This window comes from Melanerpes formicivorus, unplaced genomic scaffold, assembly GCF_026170545.1.
Source record: "Melanerpes formicivorus ecotype bairdi unplaced genomic scaffold, bMelFor1.0.p_v2 SCAF_17, whole genome shotgun sequence".
NCBI classification, from domain to species: Eukaryota; Metazoa; Chordata; class Aves; order Piciformes; family Picidae; genus Melanerpes; species Melanerpes formicivorus.
In genome coordinates this window covers 11,627,765-11,654,460 of record NW_027142369.1, presented here as the reverse complement: position 1 = coordinate 11,654,460, position 26,696 = coordinate 11,627,765, and the positions used below count along the sequence as shown (strand labels likewise).

The following is a 26,696-nucleotide window of genomic DNA, read 5'->3' as shown; positions in this document are numbered from 1 at the left end:
AAGGCACACTGTATTATAATATTCTAGGGGAGTGCATCACATACTAATAGAATAATCACTCATCTTCTGTCTCACAGCTTTGTGACTTGATGTAGCCATGAAACTTCCCTTTAAAGCCTGAGTAATATCTTTTAAATGAGTTTGATCTGTCATGTAGGTGTAGAAGCTTGTGTCAGACATGAAGAACACAGCAGATTTGCTTCTGACATGATAACGATACAGTGAAGTTAATTGACTTCGCCGGGGAGAAAATTCTTCCTCCCAATTATGTCAAATGCCAAGCAACTTTTCAGAGGTGGGGAGGGAAATGTGCCTAAAGGACCACACTGACACAGGGCTTTTATAGTAGGTGCTTTCTGTGTTTTATTTTCATTTTTACTGTCTTTATTATTTAAGCTTTTAGGGATAAAAATAATAAAATCAAGCAGGTCAATTGCATCTTCGTTTTTTGGATTCTCAAACCTCATAAATCCATTTCCCTTCTGTGGCCTTCCAGGATTTTCTACCTGTTTCTGTGAAGATAAAAATATTCAGGAGACTCAATAAAGCAGGGAAGTCCTGGACACTTTATTTTTCTGCCAGTTTTATCTATTTTCTTCTTCTTTAGCTTCCTATTGATATAATTTAAACCCTGTCAAAATCAACAGGTTTCCGTCACATTCTAAATTTTTAGTGTTTGGGAGGCAGAGGAGAGGCGGACTGGGCTTTGTACTTCATCCGTTAATCCCTGGTCAGGACTCTCACTTGTCTCATATATGAATCTCTGCAGTTTTGTGTTCCAGCACCACATGATTCTTTTACAGACATTTCCTGCGACTGGAGAAGGAGCCAGCAAGGCTGTAATGGTAGGGGTTATTGTTTTGTGGAATAAAACTCGGTTTTCTCCACTCTGAGTCCTTTTCCTCCCTCCGCTCAGTTTTTGTTTGTGTTGTTTTTTTTTTTCCTTTCTTTTTAGTTCATGGAGTTTTCCATTTCTACCCATACTAACTGTAATTGTTAATAAATGCTAAATATAAGTAATAAAAAGGAATTGATGTAGGCAACTTTTCATTCTCCATCACCACCTTCTGAGATTGCGATACATGACAGAGCACAGTGGTGGGCAGTGCATGCACACACTTGTTTGTGTGTGCACACATTTGTATGCACAAGTGCCCAACAGATATATGTACTGCAATTAAAAGGTCCATGTCCTTACCTTAGAGTTCATCTGTAGTGAGACTGGTCAAGCTTGCCACATTCCCTCTCTCTAGTGAGTGACATGTTACAGCAAAACAAAGATAAAACTATTGTGGGAGTTACATTTTACAGGCTTGGAAGACCTGCTTGGCTGGCAAATGACAGCTTTCTGTCCACTGTATGGGTTTCTTTCTTAATGACTGAGCCCTTTATCAGGGCTGAGAATGGTTGCTGTTAATTAAGGCTGCAAAGTGATCAGTGTTGTGGGGAGTGAAAAAGACCAAAGGAAATCACAGCTCTTTCTTCAGTGTTTTTGTTCACAGTGAAGGTAGAATCTGTTTCTAATGGCTTTTTTTGGTGTTGGTTTTTGTTTGTTTGTTTTTTGGTGGTGGTTTATTTTCGGTTTTGTGTGGTCTTGTTTGTTTGTTTTGGGGATTTTTGTTTGTTTGGGGGATTTTTGGTTGTGTGGGGTATTTTCATGTGTGTTTTTTTGTAGTAGCACAACTCTATATATTAGAGTTGAGTAACTTTTAGGACTTTTTCAAGACTATGTCAGTAAATCTGGCAGTGTTTGCATTTTATGAGGCAGGGTTTCTTGTTATTTATCGCCTTTTTTTTGCTTTACAGAAGTGCCTAGGAATGTATAATGCAAACCCATCATACTAGACACTGTACAGTGATTTAGAGCTGTGTGGAGGAACAGTCCATGCCGAAAACTGCCTGAGAGTGGAGAATGCCATCTTTAAAAAGAAAAAAAATAAGCAACATGCAACAGTTGTAAATTAACTCCCTTCTATTTCTCCTACACTTGACTCTCTTGCTAAATGTGGCAATGCTATCAAAACTTTTCATTCTTATGGCTTCTCCCTTCAGTATAATTGTTCCAGACCTTTCAGTGGCAAAGAACCCTGTTCTGCTTGTGGAGTCCAATGTTTTACTCATCCTTGCATCTGGTTTTGTTGCCTCAAACCCCAGATATTTTCAGATTGACTCAATAGTGATCACAGTTGCATTTGGTTAAATTTGAGGTTAGTTTACATGAGCTGATAATGAGATTTCATGTGACAGCTTTTTAAGCATCAGGCATTCATTATCTTTGATTTATTTTTGGGGGGAGAAACTTTATTCAGCCACTAACTATACTTTTATTAAAATAAACTCTTAAGGATGCGTAATTTTGATTTGGAACCGTGGTAAGTTTGTTTGTTCATGTTCCTTGGAACGCTCTTGCAGTTTAGCTAAACAACATTCTACTTAGGGTATAATTTTAAGAATAATTTTTGCAATTCTGGCAGCAAATACTGTGACCTTATAATTATGCCATACTCATTCCATGTTTTTCCATCTGGCTGTAATCCCGTTTCTGGAATACAGCTTGCTTGTTGCTCTTGTTTCTTCAAGTGATGGTGTAGTTTTGTCCACAGAAGTGATTTAATAAAGACCACCATTTGGGTTAGTTACATACTAAAATGATTCAAAAAAAGAACAGTCTGTCTTTCCCTCTGAAGTCATAAAAGATTTTTGGACTTTTATTAAAGGAAATTCAGTTTTAAGAAGGAACTAAGCTAGCAGATACTCTTCAGACACAGACGTGAGTCTTGCACGTGCTAAAATACATGCTAATTTAACCATCTTAATTAAAAAAAGGGATCTGGTTAAACCAACACAATTAGGTGACTTCAACCTACCTATTATGTGCCTCTTCATTGCGGCCTGGCTGGTGAGAAAGTGTGCACCCTCAGCAAGTTTGCAGGTGATACAAGGTTCAGAGGAGCAGCTTATGTACCAGATGGTTGCATTGCCCTTCAAATGGACCTCGACAGGCTGGAGAAATGGTCTGGCAGCAATCTCGTGAAGTTCAGCAAAGAGGACTGCAAAGTCCTGCACCTGGGGAGAAATAACCTTGTGCACTAGTACAGACTGAGGACCAAGCAGCTGGAAAGCAGCTTTGCACAGAAGGACTTGGAGCACACCAAGTTCACCATGAGGCAGCAATGTGTCCTTGTGGGAAAGAAGGCCAACAGCCTCCTGGGCTGCATTAGGCAGAGCATTACCAGCAGGTCAAAGGAGGTGATCCCTTTGCTCAGCACTTCTTAGAGATACATCTGGAATGCTGGGTCCAGTCCTAGACTTCCCAGTGCAAGAGATGAACACATTGGAGTGAGTATGGATGTGGGATACTTGTTGTGTGAAATGAGGTGAGACCAAGGGATCTGCAACTGTATGTTTACTGTGAGGGCGGTCAAACATTGGAACCAGTTGTCCAGAAAGTTTGACAACTCTTCCTCCTTGGAGATAGTAAAAACTGGACTGAATATGGCCCTGAGCAACCTGCTTGAGCTGACTCTACTTTGAGCAGAGGGCTGGACCAAATGGTCTCTGGATGTGCCTTCCAGCCCAAATACTTATGGGCTTTGTGTTTGTCTGGTCTGACTCTGCACAACAAGGTGGGAAAATTTCATCAATTTCACTATCAAGATATGCAAAATAACTTTAGGTATATAAAAAAGAGAGATTATTTCTTTCAAAACTAGAGTCCACCAGAAAGTGTCTGTTTGTCAGCAGGCTGCCTTTATCTTCTTAGTCACTTTTTGCAGAGGTCTCAGGGGTTGTCTGTATAATCCATCAGTTTCTAAAGTGGAGTCTTAGATGCTGAGGATTGAGTTGCTGTTGGGTGTAACATGAAATCAGTGAAGCTGGATTGGTATAAAACATGGTAATATAGCTGTGAATCAACTGAGGTTTCAAAGAGATGCTCTAGATTTAAATTCGCTTTCTGTTCGTATATTGCCCTGTCAAATGCATTTGATACTGAATTTAAACATTCCAGGAAGAAACTAGTACTAAAATGAAAAGTGACATCAGCTTGTAAAATAGGAGTGTATTGTTATATTGTCCTGCTGGTCTCACTGGTATAGTCAGGCTTTCATATGCTTCCTTTTTCTGCTCCTGCAGAGGAATGGCTGGGCTGAAGGAAGCATCAGTCTGACCCAGTACAGTTTCCATATTTAACGTGCCCTTCTCTAGTACTTACCCAGGGTACAACACGGACGTTGCATAGTGCCAGCTAGATAATTAATCCAACTGGCCGCAGCAAAGCAAATGGCATTGTCTTCTTTGTAGCAAGAGGCTAGTGTTTGTTGTGCCTTTGATCTCTGTACACTGCTCTGTGGTGGCGAGATCACGTTGAGGATGCATTAACAGCTCTTTCCTTAAATTTTGTATTAACTCGATGGAAAAGGAAGAAATTATATTCATATTGACTGCATACTTACTGTGATACTTCATTGCAGTCAATAATTAGCTTGTTTTTTTAAAGCTGCTATAAAGGACTTGGCATGGGAATAGGATCTTGGCAAATTACTTTACTAGTTTTCACTGAAAATGAACACGTCTGTCAGCTTTTCACTATGGCACTAGCTTTGCTTTCCAGATCAGTAAGACTCCTGGCTTCCCTTGCAAAACGAATTTTCGTTATCTGTTTATTTGCTTATGTGTCTTGATAATTCTTCCAGTTACTACTTCAGAAGATGTGGGAATGGGAAGAATACTGGTTCCCTGAAGGCTGCTGTAAACCAGTCAATGCTCATATGATACTCAATGAATGAAATATTGCCATGCAGCATAAAACTTTATCTGAAAGAAAGTCTTGAGAAGTTAAAAAAAATGGTGATTATTCTCTAGACTAACTCTTCCAAGGGCTAAATAGCCTGGCCAGGATCCAGGAAGGCACTTAACAATGTGCTTAACTTTAAGCGCATTGAATATTCTTACTGGCACGGGTAAAAAATCAATGAGACTACTCACATGCTTAAAATAAGACATGTGCTTAAGTATCTCTCTGGACCTCAGCCAGAGCGTTCAGCCTGAGAGATGGGCTGAATTCTGATCATGGGCAAATGCCAGTAGTGTTTCATTTTGCTTGTCTTTTATGTTTCTGAAGAATTCATTGATACTCTCTGTGTTTATTTTAATTGGCCTCCATTTCCCATCTAAGCCCTATCAACTCCAAAGCTCTGGGAGTAAAATAGATGTGCAACTTAGGGTTGTCAAACAGCTTGTCAAGGGTAGTACTTAGACTGTATATATTGCCATAGAGCAGGAACTGAACTTCAGAAAAGCTGGGAAAAGATGAGGTGAAACATGATTGCTTTCTTTGGTAGCCAAAGTTTTAATATAAGGAGAAAATGAAGAGGAGAGAAGAAAAAGGCTGGTGACACATTGCACCTATTCAGTTAACATAGCTGCTTCTTAGGAAACATTAAAAAATGCAGACAGCTGCATTAATAATCTGCTGGCAGGGGCTGTAGCCTTGGCAAATAGACTTTCCTACCTACTATTGATTTTTCTGCCTCTCAGGCAGCAATTTGCAATGGGTAGCTTGATCTGTTGCCCTCAAAATAGGCAGTGACATGAATTGTCATTGCCAAAATAATTTTTACTTTCTAACCAGCCCTTCTGTTTCTTCAACAGCATCTTTTACTGCTTAGATGACAATTTCCACTGCTGACAACTGTGAATGATAAAATATACTATATTTAAACACAAAGAGCCTCCACGTTTAGAGGTGCAAAATAACCCACCACAAGGCTACTAAGCTCTTTGGCTACACTTGTAGAACTCAACCCTCAAATGCTGTAAGTCTGGGACGTTACTGGCTGGCAAGCGTAAAAGCAGTGAAGCCACAGTAATCTAGATGAAATCTTTGCTAACTTATTTGACTAAGGAAATAGTCTGTTGTTCTCCCAGCCATGCTGTTTTGGGGGCTGATTGTCCAGACGCTGCTTGTCTTCTGCTTTTCCTCTCTGAGTTTATGGCTTCCTCCTTACATCTGTCATTGCTGTTTCCTTTCTTTTCTATCTAGGTTGTTACCACAGCAAACTCTCCTCCATATACAGTCTTTGAGGTACAGTTGCTGATATTTTTTCATTTGTCTTTTTTACTGGAAATTAAAATATTTATTTCCTTTTGTATGTAGGATTTTGACTAGATGAGGGAGAAATTTAGAGCAGTTAAATAGAGAGTGGCCAGAATAAAGGAAAATCAAGCATAAACACTTCTAAAAGGGTAAAATACACAAACCTAGAAAAAAACAATTTACACCATGGAATTTTACATGTCATTACAAAAGTGTCGTCTTAAAAATGCATGTCCATGAAGAAGCACCTGCCGTTTCTGGGAGACCTCCTCCACAGTGAGTCTTGAGCAGTTTTGAATGACTTTGCTTATAGGATGTTTGTTTTCTTTCAGCTGCAGAAGTGTGCTTGCTACAGCACTCCTAGCTTAAGTATCTTCCAAAGTAACTAGGAGTGTGTGTTTTTATTGCATACTGGCCCTAGAGGCCATTTGTTTATTTAAACTGTGAACTCCTCTTATATTTAAATGAAGGGTTAATAGACTCACCTGTCACATACAGAATTTCACCTGACTTGAGTAAGAGGTCATGTAAGGTTCGAATTTAGAAGGTACATTTTGGTTCAGAGATAGCCAAGGATCTTTTAAACAGGTATTGGAGCCAGAATTAGAACTGAAAGAGTGGATGGAAAATCATATTTTATAGACTTTTTTTCCTTTTTTTTTCCCCTTTCAGCTCTTTTGCAATTAACTTTTGTAAAATCAGCAGTCAAGCTGCAGTCTAGATCTAGGAGTGTGTCTGTCTGCAGGTGTCCTCGATGTGACAGAGCCTTCTGCCACCTAGTGTTAATGTGAGTTCTCTTCTCAGCAGGGTATAGCAAGATAATTTATTAAATGTCATTATTTATTAATAATCCCCCTCAATTGCTAGGCACTCTCTGTGAACATTTAAAAATGCAGTTTCTGTACCAGCAGGTTTCAGAATCAATAAGTATGCACAACTTCTTTGGATGCATTTATTGAGGATGCAGCTTGTGAAATGGGTCAAGTTGTTACAGAAATAATCCATGGAGAACTTCAGTAATTGTGAATGTCACTCTTCTATGACAACTCTGTTAGCAGTTTTCTTCCCCAGGTGAAGCTAAAGGATCCTCCCTAACTCAACATACTTCTGCCTTGATACCTGTGCTCCTGCTGGTTCAGGAAATTGTATTAGACTGAAAGCAGCAGAGAATAAAAATTAGTTCAACAGATATTATATAAAATAAGGATTAGTACATTTGGACACTTAATTGTCTTTTTAGAAAAGTAAAATGAAAATCTTTTATCATTACTGTTTTTTCTCCTCTAGATACTCCATCAGGGCACAATAGAGAAGGACAATAAAATCCAGAGAATTACACCCAGATTTCACAATAGAAATGTCAAACTGTTCAAAGGGGGAAACAGGCTTTAAATGATACTCTGTATTTTAACCAAATAGTAATAGCTCCAACCATATCATAGAATTTTGGTTGGAAAAGACTTCTGAGATCGAGTCCAACCATCAGCCCAACACCACCATGGCCATTAAACTATGTCCTAAAGTGTCACGTCCGCATGTTTGACAGATAGGAGAAAATTTCATAGGACTGAAGGAGTGGAACTTTTTTCAATGTAGTCCCCTATAACACTATTCTCAAGAGAACAGAGCAACTCTTTCCTGTCCTTCCCTCCACCTCTGTGAGCTGTCTTTTCTCTTCAGTGCAGAGCAGGGCTAAATGTTTCCTTTGCAGGATGGTAGTTGACAGCCCAGACAAAAGGCTGCACATGACTTGGGCAGATGCTTCTAATTCTTAGCCCAGCTGTGGTTTTGAGAAGCCCTGACTCTTAGGTCTTGTCCTCCTCTTTTCTCTCTCTTCCACCTCTTCCAGGCCTTCCTAGGAGCAAATGCCAGTATGGTTGAGAGCTGTAAACTTGATCGTCAACATCAGACTGAAATCCTGAGCTGATCAGCAGCAGCCAGAATCTGAGGAAGTGGAGGTTTTAATGTGTTAGAGCATTATTCAGCTGTGATACCACCTTCTTTTGACCCCAACAGTCTCATCTTCTTTAGATAGTGTCATTCAAATTGCAATCTTTTTGCTTTCCACAACTATGCTTTTCAAATACTGCTGAAAGAAAATAGCTTAAGCTTCTTACTATCTCAAATTCATAACTATGAGCTGAGAGTTCTCTGCTCACAGTTACTCATTTAAGATAATTATTAGATTTGGCAGCTTACTTATCTGCTTAGTATCAGAGGTCAAAAACCCTCTAGACATTCTTATGCATCCTGTACTATTTTGTTTCTGAGTCATATTAAACTGAAATTGCCATAGGACAGGAATTTGTTGTGACTTTGTGAGAGTGGAAGGTGCTGTGCCACACTGAGAACAGAACAGTCTGGCTGACCTGGGCAGGCAGCATATTTAAAGCTGTGGTTAATATACAGCTTTTTGGTTGCTCAGATGATGCGATTTCTATCAGAAGAGATTTGGGAGTAGAGCTTGTGGCTGTGATAAGTGCATTTGTGGTGTTATTTTCCTGCTCTCAGTTCTTTATGCTGGTGGGGAAGAGGAGGTGATGTTTCTTTCTCCTTAGGTCCAACCTTCTGATTCTCAGGGAGATCAGTGCCCTGCAGTGGCAATTCAAAGCTGTGCAACAGAGCAGATAGATGGAGGAGGCAAACTGGGTGAGGGCATAGAGGTGAAGGAGGCTGTGGATCTCTGTAAGGCTGCAGCCTGGCTGTGACCATGCCAGACTCCTTAGTCACCCAGGGTCTCGGTCCTCCACTGCTGAGACTAAAATTCAATCCTGGGGCAAAAGTGTCCTTCTGTGTTTATGGTAGACTTTTCTGTACTTTGCAGTTATGGTACAACCATGACCATCCTGGTGATCTCTTGCCCCCAGAACTGTGCATCCAGCAAAATGTACTGAAAAAAGGGGAAAACAGTCTCCATGGATCTCCATCCTCTTTCTGTAGGTGTTCCTGACTGAGTGCTCTGTTCAGAAAGGGCTCCATTTGCTTCACAGCTGCATAATTTACATGGAAGCTGGTCCAGGAGGAAATCTCTTTCATGTAGCTTGCTCAAAGCCCCAGTTCATCAACATGGATTGCTTGCTGTGCACTGGGGGATTTATAGTACACGGTGGGGTGTGCGGAAGTCGGAGAAAAAGAGAGTCAGGAACAGTAGGGAGGTTTTATCCTAAAAGAAGAATTTGTGTGTCCAAAAGAACTGTATTTTCAGAGTAACAGTTGCCTTTTCTCTTTGTCTGCAGAAAAGGTGCTATGTTCCCGGGGTTGAACCTGGGGAACCATTCCCTTAGCTGTGAGGGAAGAGAGTGATGTTTTTAACACTGAACTTTGCCCTATGCTTAAAAAAAAAAAAAAAAAAGGAAGATAATCCTATGAAAACTGGTAGTAAGTTACAAAACAATGCTTACCTTTCTCACAGTAATAATAATAGTTTCAGCATGTCCATGTTGTTCTGATGACCTTTGTCCTAAATGTGGCGTGCGGGAGGAAGAGTGGAGTTGGAGGGCAAGAGGAAAGATGAAGAATTTAAAGATCAAAACCTTTCTACAACATGTTAAAGAGAGAGAGAGCTACTTTGCAATTAGAGAAATGATGGCTTAATGGTCTTTTTAGCCATGGAGAAGAAAAAGCATATGAGGTTGTAGCTGAGAAAAGGCCCTGGTGCTCAATGACATTCTTCTCAGGGTCAAGGACAAGTGGAGCCTGATTTAGTCGTAGACTAAATGTAGCTGCAGTTCTGCAGTCCTCTGAAGTGTAATCTATACTAGTCATGCAGAGCAAGTGTTTTGCTGGATTCCAGCTAGGACTGCAGTGTCCTTGTTACGCAGCGAGGCTGCTCAAGGGCGTTAAACTGCTTACATGCAGTTGTTTGAGCAGATTCTGTGATGGCTGATTGATTTACTGTATCTGGAAGTTCAGACCTGGAAACCTGAGCGAGGGAGAATGTCTTTGCCACAGTAGCGAGACTGGGTGTTGAGAGGACAGGCAGCTGGCGGGTGACCTCAGGAAGATGATAAATGGGGGACCAGGTGCCCCCGCTCATCCAAGAGCACTCTCAACTCCTCTGCACGCCGTGGCGCGGGTTACGGAAGTCACTTGTGCTGAAGGAAGGCTTCCTGTGAGCAAGGTTTCTAGAAATAAACATTAACCTTTCATTACCAGCTAAATTTGCAGGGACAATGACTTCAAGCAGCTATTTGGGAAAGCATTTAAGCAGCAATTCTTTCAATTTGAAGGAAGAAAAGCAATTCATCCAAATGGTAGTGGTCGCACATGTTTTGGAGATGGTGTGTGGAAGGCTGACAGGAATGTGTGGTGATGAGGTGTGCAGGGAGCAGCGAGCAAGAAATTGTTTGCGCAGCATAATCACTTATGGCTCTTGACTGACATATACAGAGCCATTACAATGATTAAATATATTACTGGGAGGAAAGTGGGAAATGAGGGAGTCCCAACAACAGCATGAAGAAAGAAAAGGCAGCACAGAACTTGTGTAAAATATCTTCTATGGAGTTGAAACTTGTGAATGAAAAGAAATTGTGTAGTCTTTAGTTTTCGTTTGCTTGCAGTGGATTAATGTTTGCAGGTTCTGCTTTTCATTTCCCATTTTTATTTTAAAATGGGCAGTCACTTAATAAAATGAGGAGAATTTTCAGATAATCCTGGCATTGACGTTTATAAACCATATTGACCTAGACAAGCTGGGAATATGCCTCCCTTCTCTGAATTGTGCCTGTCGGGAATTATGGTGTACTCCAGCAGCTATGGATTTTCTTTTTGTTTTCTAACAAAAACCAAACAAACACAAACCAAAACCCAGTAAAACAATATGACCTATATCATTGCTTTACCTTTTGAAAGTGCATTCAAGATTACTTGCATCAGGTCAGGTCATTGAAGCTGCAGCAAAGACAGGAGTGGCTGTTCCATTGCACTGGCATTCACCTTTTCTAAGGCTGAAATTGTTACACCTCATGTGAAGTGATGTTGCTACTCAGATGTTCAGAGAACCTGATTAAATGTGACATTTGATTATGATCAACTCAAATATGCAGACACCCATTGTGAATTCTGAGCTTGCATGAAGACCAAGATGTGTTTGTCAGGCATGCACTGGATTACACGCCTGAATTCTTGTTGAATGTCAGTCTCTAGATCACATAATTCCTCAGTGAACAACAAAAAAAGAGGTTTATTTAACTCATTAACATTTTTAACATACTGTTTACAGGTATAATTGGATTTGCAGTTTCTTTGAGGATATATATGGGCCAGCTTGCAACATTTAAGGTGTTTCTGTCCTGTTTCAGAGTGCTTTAAGTCTGTGGTCTTTACGTCTGTAGTCTACAGAGCTGTAAATAGCTTTTGAGTTGATAGTCTTTCTCTGCATGAAGTAATTGTTTCAAGGTTGGTGCCTTCTTGGGTAGAGCCCTGCAGTGGGACTGGAGCTGTCTAATGCCAGAATCTGCATGCACAGCCTGCAAGAGGTATCCCAGCACTGTAATACAAAGCTTCCTTCATTCTATAAAACCTTTTTCATCAGTCATTTCCTGTTTTTACATTTTAAAACATCTACTTCATTAAAAATTATATCAGAGAGTGTCTTTGAGGCAGAAGGCATTCTTTGCTTGCTCTTTGATGTTTGTTTCTCTGTGCTTTTTCTTCTTACCTTCAGGCAGTAGCATTGACTTCTCAGTTACTCCAAAGGCAAACATTTATCTCTGTGTTAAGTTACTGTGGGTACCTGATTCTGACCTCACATCTCTTTTAAAACTAGAGCAGCAGTAGAATTGCAGTGCTAGTAAAATGCTTGTAGATCCAGATGCTCTCTAAAACTTTTTGTCCTTTAAACTTTTTCTACCAGTGGAAGAGTTGGGGTTGTTCTACACATTCACTTAGGAGAACTGAAGATACATTTTGAGGTAGCTGCCACAAGAAAATTGTCCTCCTCCAGTACTGTTTAATATCTTCATCAATGACACATGTGCAGACAGCTGAGGCTGACACACCTGAGAAGTGGGATGATATTCAGGGGGACCTGGACAATCTTACTGTAAAAGTGGACCCATGTGAAACTCATGAGGTCAACAAGGCCAAGTCTTGCTGCTGGGTTGGACAGGCCCTGGTACAGGCTGAGGATGAAGGAGTGAAGAGCAGCCCTACAGAGAGCAACTTGTGATTACCAGTGGATGAAAAACTGGACATGAACTGGCAGTGTGTGCTCACAGCCAAGAAGGCCAACCATATCTTGGGCTGTGTCAAAGCAACATGGCCAGTAGCTTTAGGGAGATGATTCTCCCCCTCTGCTGTGGTGAGACTTTCCCTCAGTACTGTATCCCGCTCTGGAGTCCTCAGCACAAGAAAGACATGGACCTGTTGGAGCAGGTCCAGAGAAGGGCTGCAAAAATGATCAGAGGGATAGAGCACATCTGCTGTGAGGACAGGCTGAGAATGTTGGGGCTTTTCAGCATGAAGAGAAGGCTCCAGGGAGACCTTACAGCAGCCAAGTACCTGAAGGGGGCCTATGAGAAAGATGGGGACAATCTTTGTAGCAGGGCCTGTTTTGACAGGAAAATGGGATGATGTTTTTAAACTTAAAGATGAAAAATTCAGACTACATATAAAGGAGAAATTTGTACAGTGAGGCTAGGGAAACAGATGCCCAGGTTGCCCAGCGAGGTGGTAAATGCCCCTTTCCTGGAAATATTCAAGGTTAGGCTGGACAAGGCTCTGAGCAACCTGATCTAGTTGAAGATGTCCCTGCTGACTGCAGAGAGATTGGACTAGATGTCCTTTAAAGGTCCCTTCCACCTATGATTCTGTGATTCCATCCCTCAATATATAGCTTTCCAGTGGAAATGTTTGCTCTTTGCAGTCTGGATTTCATTACAAAAAGAGGAAGTTTGCAGGGAGAGTAGCATGGGAAAATTTGATTCTGTTCTCTTTCCCCCACCAAGGATGGCTGCTTTGTCTTTTGTGTCTTCTGAGTTTAAAGATTTTTCTACTGCGAGGTTCACAACTGTACTCAACGATATCACAAGTAAACTTCGGTAACATTTCAGATGGAAGTAATGAGAGATACCTCATGTATGTGCTTCATCATCAAAAGAGGAAATGGTTTATGTGAAAAATCAAATAGAAGTGCCTTAATCTTTATGTTCAACACTCCAGAGGTTCTTTTATTGGGCAGTGCAGTAGCTAAGGGGTAAGGAGCGAAGCTGCCTCTTTTGGAGCAGGAGCACCGAGCACCGAGGTGCTGCTGGGATACTGTTGCAGCAGGGCACATGTGGCTTTGGGCTGCCAGGATCTGGAATGTTTGTCCTCTGATAAAAGGGAGAAGAGGAAAGGGGGAAAAGTGTGAGAAATAACTTGTCACTGTTTTCTACTTTTGGAGTCAGAAGCACTTTATCAGTGACAACTGTTTCATGGCTAATACTACTTTTCTAGTTTTCTTTTGTTTTCCTCCTTCAGTGTTGCAGTAGCAGTGCTGTTCTGTCTTAGCTGAGGTGTGCTGTGGCAGGCCTGTTTTGTTTTAAAGAACTTTGTTTCACCCCACACAGTCGACGTGCACTCCTGCCCAGAGACATTCTGACAGCATTTGAAACAAATAGCTCTTTAGAAAAAGCAGGTGGAAGAGACTAAAAAGAGTCACTAGAGATCCTAGATTTATTGCTTTGATGGGTTGGGGTTTTCTTGGCTTTTCTACAGAGAAAAGTTACTTCTAGTAGAGCAGAATTCTTCACTTTGAAGACCTAAACCAGATATAAAAGTCTAGGTTGGAGCCGTTACAATCACAGTATGTTAGGGGTTGGAAGGGATCTCTGTAAATTATCTAGTCCAACCACCCTGCCAGAGCACATTTATCTAGAACAGGTTGCACAGGTTGGCATCCAGATGGGTTTTGAATTACTCCAGAGATGAAGACTCCACCACCTCTCTGGGTAGCTTGTTGCAGTGCTCTGCCATCCTCAATGTAAAGAAGCTGCTTCTCATGTTTAGATGGAATTTCCTATATTCAGATTTGTGGCTGTTACCTCTTGTCCTAAACTCAAACTCCCAATTAAGAATTTTTTTCTTAAATCTTATTTATAATAAATGCAGACTCATTAGAGTCAGTAGACATATGATCTTGAATAATTTATTGCAAGACGAAGACTTCAACTTATCTCTATTGGAAAGTTGGTTGCAGTTTCCCTCTGAAAGTACTCAAACATCATCCAAGTGTAGGTATGTTTATTTCCAAGAAGTTAAGTAAGTCCCAGGAAATTTCAAAGGCAGACTCAGGAGGAACCAGAGGGTTTGCTGGTAATACCAGCCATGCATTCAGCAGTCCATTCTGGCACCTTCAGCTCCAAAATAAGAGACCAGCTGCTGTGTCCTCTGCATTGGAGGCATAGGTGGTAGCTTTACAAGCATGCAGTGACCTTCTACACCTGATCATACACTGGTTTGAATGAGAGGAACTCTGGGCACAGCTCTCTGAATCATGACAAATAAGTGAGAGTTCTGTGGTGTTCTTTTGGGGATTGGATATGTGAAATAAGCTGAGCAAGTTTGTGGCAAAGAAAAGGCAGCGTCTGTAGTATTCTTGCCTTTGTGCCTTTGGCGCTCATCTGACAACTTAGTGAGCATTTCTGCTCAATAAGCCCTCAGAAAACTAGCATAGCTAAACAGTATTACTACTAACAAAATAGACTGGCTTACTAAGCTGAATCTGAAGTGGTGGAAATGGTGTCTGCAGGTGGGGTTGCAGGGGTTTCAAAGGTGGTGTTTATGGTAGGCTCTCCTGTCATCTTCAACAGAATTCTTCCATAGCCAACACTGTATTGTGGTGTTTTGATTGACTTCTCATTGTACTCCTGCACTGTGGGTTGGGTTTGATCTTGTCCTGCTGCAAGACTTAACAGGTGACATAATCAGGTTAAAAATACATTCTTTTTTTCTGTCTGCCTTGGGATCTATCATATTGAGACTTCATCAAGCTTAGCAGTTTTCTGACGTTCACACTGATTGCTGCAATTGTATACACAGAGGCTTTATAAAAACCCCAAACCATCACCACATTGACAGCTAGCGTTCCATCAGCTTTTGCTGGTGCTCGCAGCAAACCCCACACCATGGTAATTTGTTGTCCATTTTATTGACTTCCTGGTCACATTCAAATTAAAGTACTTAAAAACTGAATTTATTGACCAAATGACATCTTGGTTCCTTGAGGTAGCTGTGGACCTATTCATTTCCAGGAAACAATTTATGCTCTTCAGGTATTAAATAGATTTCTCTCTCTTAGCCCTTGCTGTCCTGGAGGATGGATGAGAAAAGCTGCTGATGTAGGAGCCTTACTGCCCTCAGGGCTGGAAGCATGATTGTAGGCATGGTGCAAGGCCTGAAGGAGGGATTGAGTTGTGCCCCTGAGGAGCCTTTGCTGAATTCATGGTTCTGCTGAAGTTGTGCTCTATGTTGGAGCAGGCTGTGCTGGCTGGGGTTCAGCAGGAACTTTTGACACAAATGATAGCTGAGTTGTTCGGTAACATCTAAAAGTGATGACAGTGCCCAAAAAGTGCCTGTTAAAATACATACAAATAGGGTTTTCACTTTTGAAGACCTGGACTCGGGCTTGTAGCTAGACCCCAGAGAGATGAATTGCTATTCTGGACATCTTCTTTGATTACCAACTTTCTGTGTATTGTGTTTCTGTCCTAACTTAGACATCACAGTCTCTGAGAGGGTGAGAGCCACACAGTATGTGAATAATGCTTAGTGAAGACCTAGTCCAAAATTAATTTTCCAGGGCTGTTTAATGAATAACAGCAATGAACTCAGCTCATTTTATAAGGAAATTCTGCTTTGGCTCCATGGAGTGACTGTGTGGTAGAACTGCTTCAAACAAAACCACAGCTGCTTGGAGGAGATCTTTTTACCTGCTCAGGGGCTATAGAGTAACCCAGGCCACACATTCCTTAAGGAAAAACAAGCCAGAGAAAATCCAGATTCTTCTGTGTCTCTCTCATCTGATAAGACCCAGTCCCTGCAAGAATACTCCGAGTAATGTATCGGCAGCTCATCATGGAGACTTGGTAAATCTAATGAAAATGCTCTCTCCAGAAAGGTTCAGGAATGCAGCGTTGTGCTACTGCTTTACTAATGCTTTACACAGTTTCCCAGACTGGAGTGTTTTGCTTGCTTTTGTGCAACCGCTATTTATTATTTAAATGATGAATCTGGAAAATTGCCTAACTTTAATGTCTGCCCCATTACTTTCTGTCTTGGATACTGCAGATAAGCAGATAAGTAGTAAATCTATTATGTGGAATGGAATTACACTCCTTTTTTTTTTTTCTTTCTTTCTCTTTTGTTTTTCCTGTCAAACAATGTGTGAATGATTTTTCTTTTCTTCACTCCCATAAAACACCTAATAGATCAGGAAAAGTAGAATCTGTATGCCAAACAGACAGTGCTCCACATGTATGGCCAGTGATGCATATGCAGAAACACTCATGGGAGCATTTTTATCTCGGGTAGACAGTGGAAGATTGTGTGAAGCAATCCCAAGCACTGATAGCTCTCAGCTGGCTGGGTGGAGAGAAGTACTGCAAGGCTTTTTTGGTTTTGTTGGTTGAATGTTTTGGGGTTTTTCTTTGTTTTGTTGGCTGGATGTTTGGGGGGTTGTTTTGGTTCTGTTGGTCGGATGTTTAAGTGGGAGTTTTTGTTTGTTTGTCTTTTCTTTTTTCTTTTTTATTTTCTTTCCCCCTTTCCCTTTCTGATGAGCTGACCTTGAGTCTTCTGGTTCTCAGAAACTGCCATGCCAAGTGGTGCTGAGGCTGCCTGGGTGTAACAGGTTAACGTACAGTAAACAGGTTAGCCCATTTCTTTTCCCCCAACACACAAGTGAAGGAAAAGTAACACGAAAAAATCTCCAGGTTGAGATAAAGAATTGAGGTAAGAGGTTTACTGAGCAAATCTGATTATAATAATGCCAATTCACAGTCACTTTAGCCTATTTGCAGAAAAAGTGCAGCAGCAGGCAGAAGCAAAGGAGCTAAAATCCCAAGCCAGGGAGCTGCTCCCCCATCCTTCCCTGCCCCACTGCCATCTCAGCAGAGGAGAGCCAGCACCAAAAAACTTGGAACCCAAAAGCAGCAACAGGAACAGGAAGCATCTCATGTTGCAATCTGAACTTCAAGCCCCATAATACTTTGCTCCAGCCAGCACTTTCATTTTGAAGCTGGCACGATGGCAGAGTGCTTTGAGTAATAAAAGCAAACATTCATCTTAACACATGACACTGGACAGTGGGTAGAAAGGTACAGGGTTTCACATCTGCCACCACATGTGCTTCTGCAGTGGTCCCAGTCATCCCTGATGAAGTGTTGGAGGCATGGCCTTTGAAAAAGGGAAAACATAAAGGAAACCTGTTCCCAGGAATGACCATGCTCGATTCTGAGTCTCTGCACCAAGTGTGAATTACACCTCTTTCCCTGAAAACAGGAAGCTTTCCCCTGCCATGGTGATGAGAATCTGAAGGACAGGAATGATCCCCCCAAAGGCTCGTGAGGAACAAAATATTATGTGTTTTAGCTGACATGAAAGATTAATGGGAAGATCACTGGCTGCAGCTAAGGAAAAGGGGCTTGTTTGGGCAAAGCCTGAAGCGAAGCATAAGGGGATGGGAAGTGTGAAACTATGGGGCAGAGAACACACAGCTCTTTAGCCCTGCTCAAAAATAATAGTGTGGGTTTTTTTTTTAACTTCAGAGTTTAGTCTGCCTTCAGTAAAAACAAGTTACATTAAAACAACCTCTGCACCAGCAAAAGCAAACCTCTTTTTCCTGGTTTCTGCTTATAAGATTTACAGGTACTTAAAATAAACCTATGAAAAACAGACCTAGTGTGCTGGAATTTGCTAACTAGTGAGAGCAATTACCTCCAGGTCCCAAGACCTAACGGAGCTTGACTTTTGGCAATAGATCTTGGCAAGCGCTTCTTCCTGCTGCTGTTGTAGAGGTGTACATGAAAAGATGTGCTGACCTCTGCCAGAAACCCCAGGAATCCAGTTCAGAGAGATTCTCCTGTGAAGGGCACAGCCAGATTCAGGCAGCACAGATGGGGATCAGTGTGGAAAAGTCAGTGAAACATTCGCTTCTCATTGTGTGGCTTTGGCGTGGCAGATTCTTTGCAAGTGCCTGGTGTGCCACAGTAATTAAATGGGTCAAGAGCAGTAAGTTTAGATACTTAATAAGAAAATAAAGACCTGACTTGACAGCCAGTAGTGTGTCATGCTTCTTTCACATGGGGTAAGGAGAATTAATGCAGGTTACTGTAGTAGAAGTTGACACGAGCATTTTTAGCAGTGATTTTGTGTGGCTTCAGAGATCACGTACCGATTAACTGTAAATGTTGGAATAGATGTAAATCAGCCTTTTTATGAAACTACTGCCCCAATTTTGGATGACCTAAAAAAAGGGGAAACAACAGAATCTTCCTCTCTCCTTTAGTGATATATAAGAAACAAAAGCTAAGTAATGAAAAACACACAACTAACCTTCATTAATAAAAATGTCATCCTGTTTTCTCTGGACTATTCCATGCATGAGTGGAAAATCAAGTTTGTGCAATGAGATAGAGATGATAGAAAAGAAATCTGAGATAGGAATTGGTTTTTATAAGGCTGGTTTGGAGGGTGGAGGTAGTTTCACACCAGCCTTTTGAAGGAAATTATTTGCTGTTGTCAGTATCCCTTCATCATTCCTGGCTGGAGGAAGGAGCTCCTGTTTCCCACAGCACTTGTAAAAGGCCTGTGGGAAGGATGAAATTTTCCTCCTAAAATATTAAGGGACAAGTAACAAGAATGTTAAAAAACCCCCAAAACACAAAAAAAACACCCCCCCCAAAAAAACCCCACAGCAAACCCAAACAAAAATTAAATGGATTTTTCCATAAAACAGGAGCTCTGTGGGACCTTAAGAGGTCTCCCTTTAAGAGATGAGAGTAGCTTGGCTGCTCCATTTGTAGAGTCCCTTTGGACTAAACTCTATTAGAAGCGTTTCTGCCCTAATGTCCATGCCTATGCTGATGGGAACTGGTGCCCATAGAGGACCAGACTCCATCACAAGATGGTACCGAGCAGCAGAGCTCACCTCAACTCAGCCACTGGAGACAAATTCAACCTCTCATCTCCAGCATCTCACCATCAATCACTCAGACATGTTGCTTGTGTCTGTGCATTGTGGTTATTAGGTGCAAGAAGCAGAGTTTTAAAACTGTAATTAATCATTTCTAAGTCACCTCTTTTTCTCCACATTTATAGCATCAATGCATATGACTGTTTAATATGTCTTACCTATAAAATCTGACCTGTTTTATATACTCTTTATGGAAACAGTGTACAGTCATAAATTAAAAGATGCAACTGTTTGGGATATTTTACTGGTGGTCCTGTATTTTCCTGCCAAGCGTGCAGCTGGTTTAGGTTTCTCGGCGTAACGTTATAAAAGGCTGTGTGCGTTTTGCAAGTTTATGCTTGAATTGCCAAGCCAGAGGTGGAATGACTCAACCTTCCCAGGAGCAACATGTACCAAGCGATGAATCAAAACAGCTAGCTGGAGCTCGGTGGCTTACATGGCCACTGTGGAGTCTCGTTTATGGTATTTTATCTGGTGGTCATTGTGCTGATTGTGCACAGTGTGTCTGTCTTTCTAGTCAATGGGGTTTTGGTGCAAAACTAGCTGAGAAACTGGTTGTGTATCTGTCTTACAGGGGGTGGAAGAACTACAGAGTTACTGTAGTGAATGAAGCCATTCAGCCCCCCCTGAACAGCCCCCTTTAGTGGGAGTTGTTGGCATGCAAGACTGGGTTTGAGCCCTCAGAAGGAGCTGACTGGAGCCAAGAGCCGGTGGCAGTGCCAGCATAGGTAGCATGTTTCCCATCTGAACATAAGGAAAAACTTTGAGGTTAATGGAGCACTGGCATAGGCTGCCCAGAGAGGTTGTGGAGTCTCCTTCTCTGGAGATACTAAAAATCTGCCTGGACACAGTTCTGGGCAGCCTGCTCTAACTCTGCTTAAATAGAGGGGTTGAAGTAGATCTCTGGAGGTCCCTTCCAGCCCCTACCATTCTATGATTGTGTCTTTCAATGTTAACTCATCAATTTGGCTAGTTTGGTAAAATCAGATGGCTCTGCAAAATGGGTGGTGATGCTTAATTAATGGTGAAGTTTACAGGCTTCTTTAGCCAAGATGTTGGTGACAACCTCTTACAAATCTAATTCCCTGGTGCTGGTGGACTTACTCTAGATACAGTTAGGTCTGAGAGCAGAAAGTTCAGCCCTGTTTTCATCAGCTGGCACATTGGGCTCTTGGGAGCACCCAGCATGAACTGGACAGAGCTGAAACCCTTTGAGTCCTCTGGGAGCGCAGGAGGAAAACTTGTGTTGTCATTGTTGTCATCATCTTAGAAGGAACTACTAAAGTGGGTAAAATGCAACCCTGCCCCCAGAGTGAGCACAGAAAATAGAACAGTGAGTGCCCTTAACCCTCTGCAGCCTGTTGAAAAGAGCCAAAGTTTCTCAGTGTTGGTTGGGCAGCTTGTCTGAAGGTGCATCAGCATCATTGTGTTTTTAATGGTAGCTACTGCTGCGTTCATAGGTGGCTAGCAGCAGGCAGCTGGGGTCTCTCTGCTTTCTCCCCAAAAGCAGCCTTGACCTCCCTGTGCTGTGAACGACACAGGTATTTACTTTTGCTCTGAAATGCTTGTCTGTTTCAGGTACCTCAACCACGTTCGAGCCGCCTCTCCACAGGATCTTGCTGGGGGCTATGCTTCTTCTCTCGCCTGTCACCGAGCCTTACAGGATGCTTTCAGTGGTCTTTTCTGGCATCCCAGTTAGCATCGGCCTGCGGTCAAGGGACACCGAGTGTAACAAGAAGCAAATGAAGCCAGAGAAGGTTGGGTGGAATTGCTGCCATCTGCACAATGGCTAAGCTGCAGTCACTTTTCTGTGTAAAACCAGCTGTGTTTAAGTGTTGAGGGGGAAAAAAGAAAAGCCCGTCTGCACGAGAGCTTTGTGAAATGGTAGAAACATTCTTGTGGAGAGGGAAACTCGTTAGTCATGTGGCGCTTTGCTGAGGGAGGCTGAAGCAATAAGCCACATCTAATGGAAGATGTGAATAACTCAGCTGTGTATGTTTGAGGTTTAAAGAAATACACTTGTAAAATTTTTTTTTTTTAAATAAAGCCAGACTTTTTTATTAAAGTTTGTGGTTTTACTCTTATTGCAGGGTTTTATTTGCACAAGCATTTAAATGCCATTTTGATTATAGCATTTAGTGTCAATATTCAAGCCTGCATTTTCTTCCCATAAAACTAGTTTCCCCAGTTCAGACAAGTGGGTTTTTCCTCCTGCCAGCTGGATGAGATGGCCCTGGAACTATGCTGACACAAGTCTTATGCAGGATCCTTCCTGATGTCAGTTAGTTCTTACCTTTGTCTGGAAAACAGATTTTTAGCTAATAGTCTTTCTGATGAGCTCCTCTAGGAGCAATCTAAGAAGCCTTGATACAAGGCTGGGTCACTAAATTGTTTTTTGGTTTTGTTTTTTCTTCTTGTTAGCTCCATATGCATGTTTTCCATCATGTGTTCAGAAGCTTTGCTTGGCAGGAGCATCCCATTGCCTGGCTTTTGGGATGGCTCTTGCCTTTTTATCACGGAGATCAGCCTCCAGAACTGAAGCGTCTCCACAGCAGTTCGGCAGAGAGGTGCACATGAGAAGCAACCCCCCCTCACCAAGCCAGCTGTTCTGAGAGAGGAGGGCGAGGCATGGGCTGAGCTACAGCCTCTGTCAGCTCTTTAAACGCCTCAGGAACACAGGGATCACAGCAGGAGGGGGCAGGGTGAGTCATCTGGGCATGCTGTGACAGTTTGCACACAGGCAGGAACAGCAGTGGCTGCAACCCGGGCAAAAGTTGTTAGGGAAAGAAATGTGGTGACCCAGACAGCAGTCCCATGTAAACACATAGGTGTCCAGGACCCTGGCTGCAGGGAGTGCCAGAGCCTTTCACTTGCAGTGGTGTACTGCAGAGATACCTGTGCTCGCTGTAAGCAGGGGAATGAGCAGGGGAATGACCCGCTCAGCCTCGTGTCTGAGTTGAAAGAGGAGGTTGAAAGGCTGAGGACTATATAAGGGAGTGTGAGAGGGAAATGGAGTGGTGGAGCCAGGCTCCAACCTGCAACAGGAATGGGAGCACCCACCGAAGATCAAGGGGACCCTGTGTCCTGCCCCAGTCAGGTGGAAGACAGAAGCCCAAATGAAAGGGGCGAATGGAGGCCAAGTTCATGGCTGTGACAGGTGAGTGTCCTCTTTGCCTGCTTCCCCTTCCCAGCTGCCTCTGAGAAGTAGAGCTGAGGTCCTGCTAGAAGGCAGCCTAGGACAAGAATTAGCAGGGCTCCTTCATCGAGCTTTAAACTTGATTTAAAGGAGGATGGGGCTGTCACTGCGTTTGCATCAGTGGGGCGGTGTTCTGGTATTAATGAAGACCAGATGACCTGTGGCCCCCCCTAGGGTGGAGTCAGCATGCTCAGCTTGGTCCCTGAAACACCAATACACGGCATGGGCAATAAACAGGAGTTAGAAATGTGTGTGTGGTCAAGGGGTTATGATCTGGTGGCAACTACAGAGACATGGTGGGACAGCTCATGTGATGCAAACGTAGCCATGGATGGCTATGTCCTTTTTAGGAAAGACAGGTTAATAAGGTGAGGTGGTGGAGTTGCCCTTTATGTAAGAGAGCAATTAGAATATACTGAGTTTTGTCCAGGAGGAGATAAGGAGTGAGTTGAGAGTTTCTGGGTGTGGATTAAGGGGCAGGCTAGCATGGGTGATACTGTTGGGGATATCTAGTACAGGCCACCTGATCAAGGTGAGGAAGCCTCACAATTACAGGTCCTGGTTCTCATGGGGTATTTGAACTATCCAGATATTTGCTGGAAGGCCTCCTCAGCCAGCTGTTCACAGTCCAGAACATTCCTTCAGAGCCAGTGATGGTAACTTCTTGATGCAAATGGTGGATGAACCAACTAGTAGAGGAGTGCTGCTGGATCTCATACTAACATGGAGGGTCTGATTGAAGCAGTGAAGGCTGAGAGCAGCCTTGGCTGCAGGAACCATGAGGTGGTGGAGTTCAGAAACTTGTGTGGTAGGAACAGAATACCAAACAGGATCAAACCCCTGGACTTCAGCAGGGCCAATTTTGGCTTTTTCAAGCAATTTCAAGCAGTTCCATAGGACAGGGAACTAGAAGGCAAAGGAGCCCAAGCGGTCCTGTGATTCTGTGTGGTCTGAGGCTTTTATGTACTCCTGCCCCTCTCCTTGTAGTGAAAGGCAGAGAAGCCCAGCAGATTTGGGCCTCCTGTGGTAAGACTGGTCTTTGCCGTGAGTGCATATGAACTACGGGAGGCTGGGAACTGCTCAGGACAGGGAGCACTTCTGGAGTAAAACCTGGGCCATGTTTTATTGGTCATCCATTAACAGCTGCTGAATACTGCTCTGAGGAGTATGCTTAATGATTGTATTTGTTCTGTGTTGTAATAAGGAGAAAAAAGCTCTGTTCCAGACTTGGTACTTCCTGTATTAAGGGAAGTGGAGGGAAGTGTCAAGATTTCCATTGCCCTCTCCAAAATCCTGTTGTTTGTGCCCAGAATAGCTGCCAACAGGTAACACCCAGCACAAGGTAGAGGTGTAGAGAAGATGGTAGCCTGTATAGTGCTGCTCCCTGCCAGGGGCCCATGGCCTAAGACAGAATGTCTGTGCCTGGGGTTGTAGGACTCAGCCATCCAGCATGTCTGAGAGACCACTTGTACCTTTGTTGTAGTCTAGTCCTGTGATGAGTGCTGTGGTTCTCCTTGGGCTCTTTCTCCAGCTCTGGAGTCCTCAGTCCTCAGCACAGTCTCACAGTCTCACAGTATCACCAAGGTTGGAAAAGACCTCAAAGATCATCAAGTCCAACCTGTCACCACAGACCTCATGACTAGACCATGGCACCAAGTGCCACATCCAATCCCCTCTTGAACACCTCCAGGGATGGGGATTCCATCACCTCCCTGGGCAGTACATGCCAATGGCTAACAACTCTCTCAATGAAGAACTTTCTCCTCACCTCCAGCCTATACTTCCCCTGGCACAGCTTGAGACTGTGTCCTCTTGTTCTGGTGCTGGTTGCTAGAGAGAAGAGACCAACCCCCACCTGGCTACAACCAGGCCTCCAGCACCCTCACAATAGAGAAGTCTCTCCTCATGCTGAGATGGTACCTCCTGGCTCCCAGTTTGTGTCCATTGCCCTTTGTCCTATCACAGGACAGCACTGAGAAGAGCCTGGCCCCTTCCTGACACCAAATCCTCAGGTATTTACAGACATTGATCAGATCTCCTCTCAGCCTTCTCCAGCCTAAACAGCCCCAGGGCTCTCAGCCTCTCCTCATCACAGAGAGGTTCCAGGCCCTTCAGCATCCTCACAGCCTCCCTTGGACTGTCTCCAGCAGATCCCTGTCCCTCTTGAACTGGGGAGCCCAGAACTGGACACAACACTCAGCTGTGGTCTCACCAGGGCAGAGTAGAGGGGGAAGAGCACCACCCCTGCCCTGCTGGCCACACTCTTCTTACTGCACCCCAGGAGCCCATTGGCCTCCTTGGCCACAAGATGTTTCTGCTCCTTCCCTCACAATGTTCCCTGCAGCTCTAAAGACCATTTTAGACATTGCACAGTCAAAGAATTTCTTTTGTTTCCTACTTCCACATTTTGGATAATCTCTTGGGGCTTTTCCTCTTCCTTGGGGAAAAAGACAAAAAGAAGGGGGGAAAAAAACCCAAACCATGGAGCTGTTGGAGCAGATCCAGAGGCCATAATAATGATCTGAGGGCTGGAACATCTCTGCTGTTCAGGTTGATTTGGGCTCTAAGCATCCTGATCTAGTTGAAGATGTCCTTGCTCATTATGGGAGGATTTGGACTTGATGACCTTTAAAGGTCCCTTCCAAACTGAAACCATTCTGTGACTTGCATCTAAACTACAGCTGTGCTGCTAAAATAACGGCATTTAATCCTTAAGCAAACAGAACTCCAAAGAACTAAAATCCTTCCTTGCCCTTGGATACTTTAGTCACATGCTGAAAATCAGTTATGTAGCTGACTTGCTTAATACAAAGTGGTGACCCAAGCCAGGTTTCTTGGGAGTGCAGCAGGGCTGAGAACCCCTAAATCTGGACTGTGAGGCAATGCACAAAAGGGACCCGCACTCTCCAGCAGCACAGCCAGATGTGTTAGCATAGGTCAGGGTGACTGCATCATCCCAGAATGGTGGAGGGCCTTCTTGCTACTGCAGTGTTTATGGAGGGCTCTGGAGAAGGAGAGCAGCTTTCTTGGAAAGCCCCCAGGTCAGCAGTAGGAATGCATGCAGTGGTGTCAGCAAACATAACCATCAGCAGGGAGTGCATCACAGGCTCAAGAGTCCTGTGCTTGCTCTTAGAGAAGCAGTGACTGTAGGGTGAAGATATGCTGTGCCTGACAGCAAGGACAAACAGGTTAAAGCTGTTGTGATACCATTTTAATGGCCAGTGGAGGAATGCTGGGCCTGAGTGGCAGGCCAGGGTAGTAATCTGTTCAGCAGCTTTCAAGATAGCACAAGTGAGTCATGATGGTTTTTCCCCCAGGTCTGATAAATGCAATCCAGCAGTAACCAAGCTGTGAAGACTTGCTCAGAAGCACTGGCTGTGTAGCCAAGGGAAAGGCTGTAACACAGAGACAGAAGCAAACCAAATCCATGGGCCTTGGTGGTTCTTTAGGTGAGAACCAAGACTTCAGGTTGCAGATTCCAGGGATAGAGCCACAGCAGCAAAGCCAGAAGGTGACACATCTGGTGACTGAGTTGCTAGGCGTGAGCTCTGGGCCTGGACTGAAGGAAAATATCTGAAACCAAGAGGGTGATCCAAGTTCTCTGTTCAAATAAACTATTTGTGGCTGACATTGCCCAACAATAGTTGGGATGGGTAAGAAAAGGAAATCAAAGGGAGTTTTGAATCCCTGCAGAGTACAAGCAGACATTCAAAGATCATCCAGGGAGTGCAGAGAACAGCAGTCAGGGAAGTGGGGGAGAGCTAGGGCACAGCAGAGGCACAAAGGCCACAGGAGGCCACAGTTTCAGGACAAGAAGATTGTTCAGCCAGGTACTGGGTTTCAGTCTAGTGCTACAACCCAAGTATGTATTTAATCTGCAGCTGTGCAAAAGGCATTAGAGTCTCTCTGGCTGTAATGGTGGACAAGAAGAAGTCAACTGATCCCTATCTAAATCTCAGTGTTAAAAGCATTAATTATTCAAAAGCCTAGGAACTCGTATAAATGGCTGTTTGGGCCTTTTTGTATCCTGAGTTAAGTTTTTGACAGGTTATCTTGATTACACAAGAGCTGTTTGTGCATCTGCAAACAAGTAACCCAGTATTCTGGAACACCAGAACCATTTGTCAGAGAGAATCCAGTGCAGGGGTTATACAAGACCAAACAAAACACAAAGCCCTGGTTTTGCCAATGACACCGCAGGAAACTGTGTCACTGTCCCCGAAACAACA

The 26,696-nt window shown here is 43.1% G+C and overlaps 1 protein-coding gene across 1 annotated transcript in view; it reads left to right on the top strand.

The window, feature by feature from the left end:
• Window positions 1–21,349, top strand: part of MNAT1 (MNAT1 component of CDK activating kinase) — a 126,234-nt gene extending 104,885 nt beyond the window's left edge. Inside the window, exon 8 of the mRNA XM_068148950.1 lies at window positions 20,850–21,349. Within this exon, the coding sequence (XP_068005051.1) occupies window positions 20,850–20,970 (121 nt within the window). The 3' untranslated portion in view covers window positions 20,971–21,349. The remainder of the gene's footprint in view (window positions 1–20,849) is intronic.
• The last annotated feature ends 5,347 nt before the right edge of the window (window positions 21,350–26,696 follow it).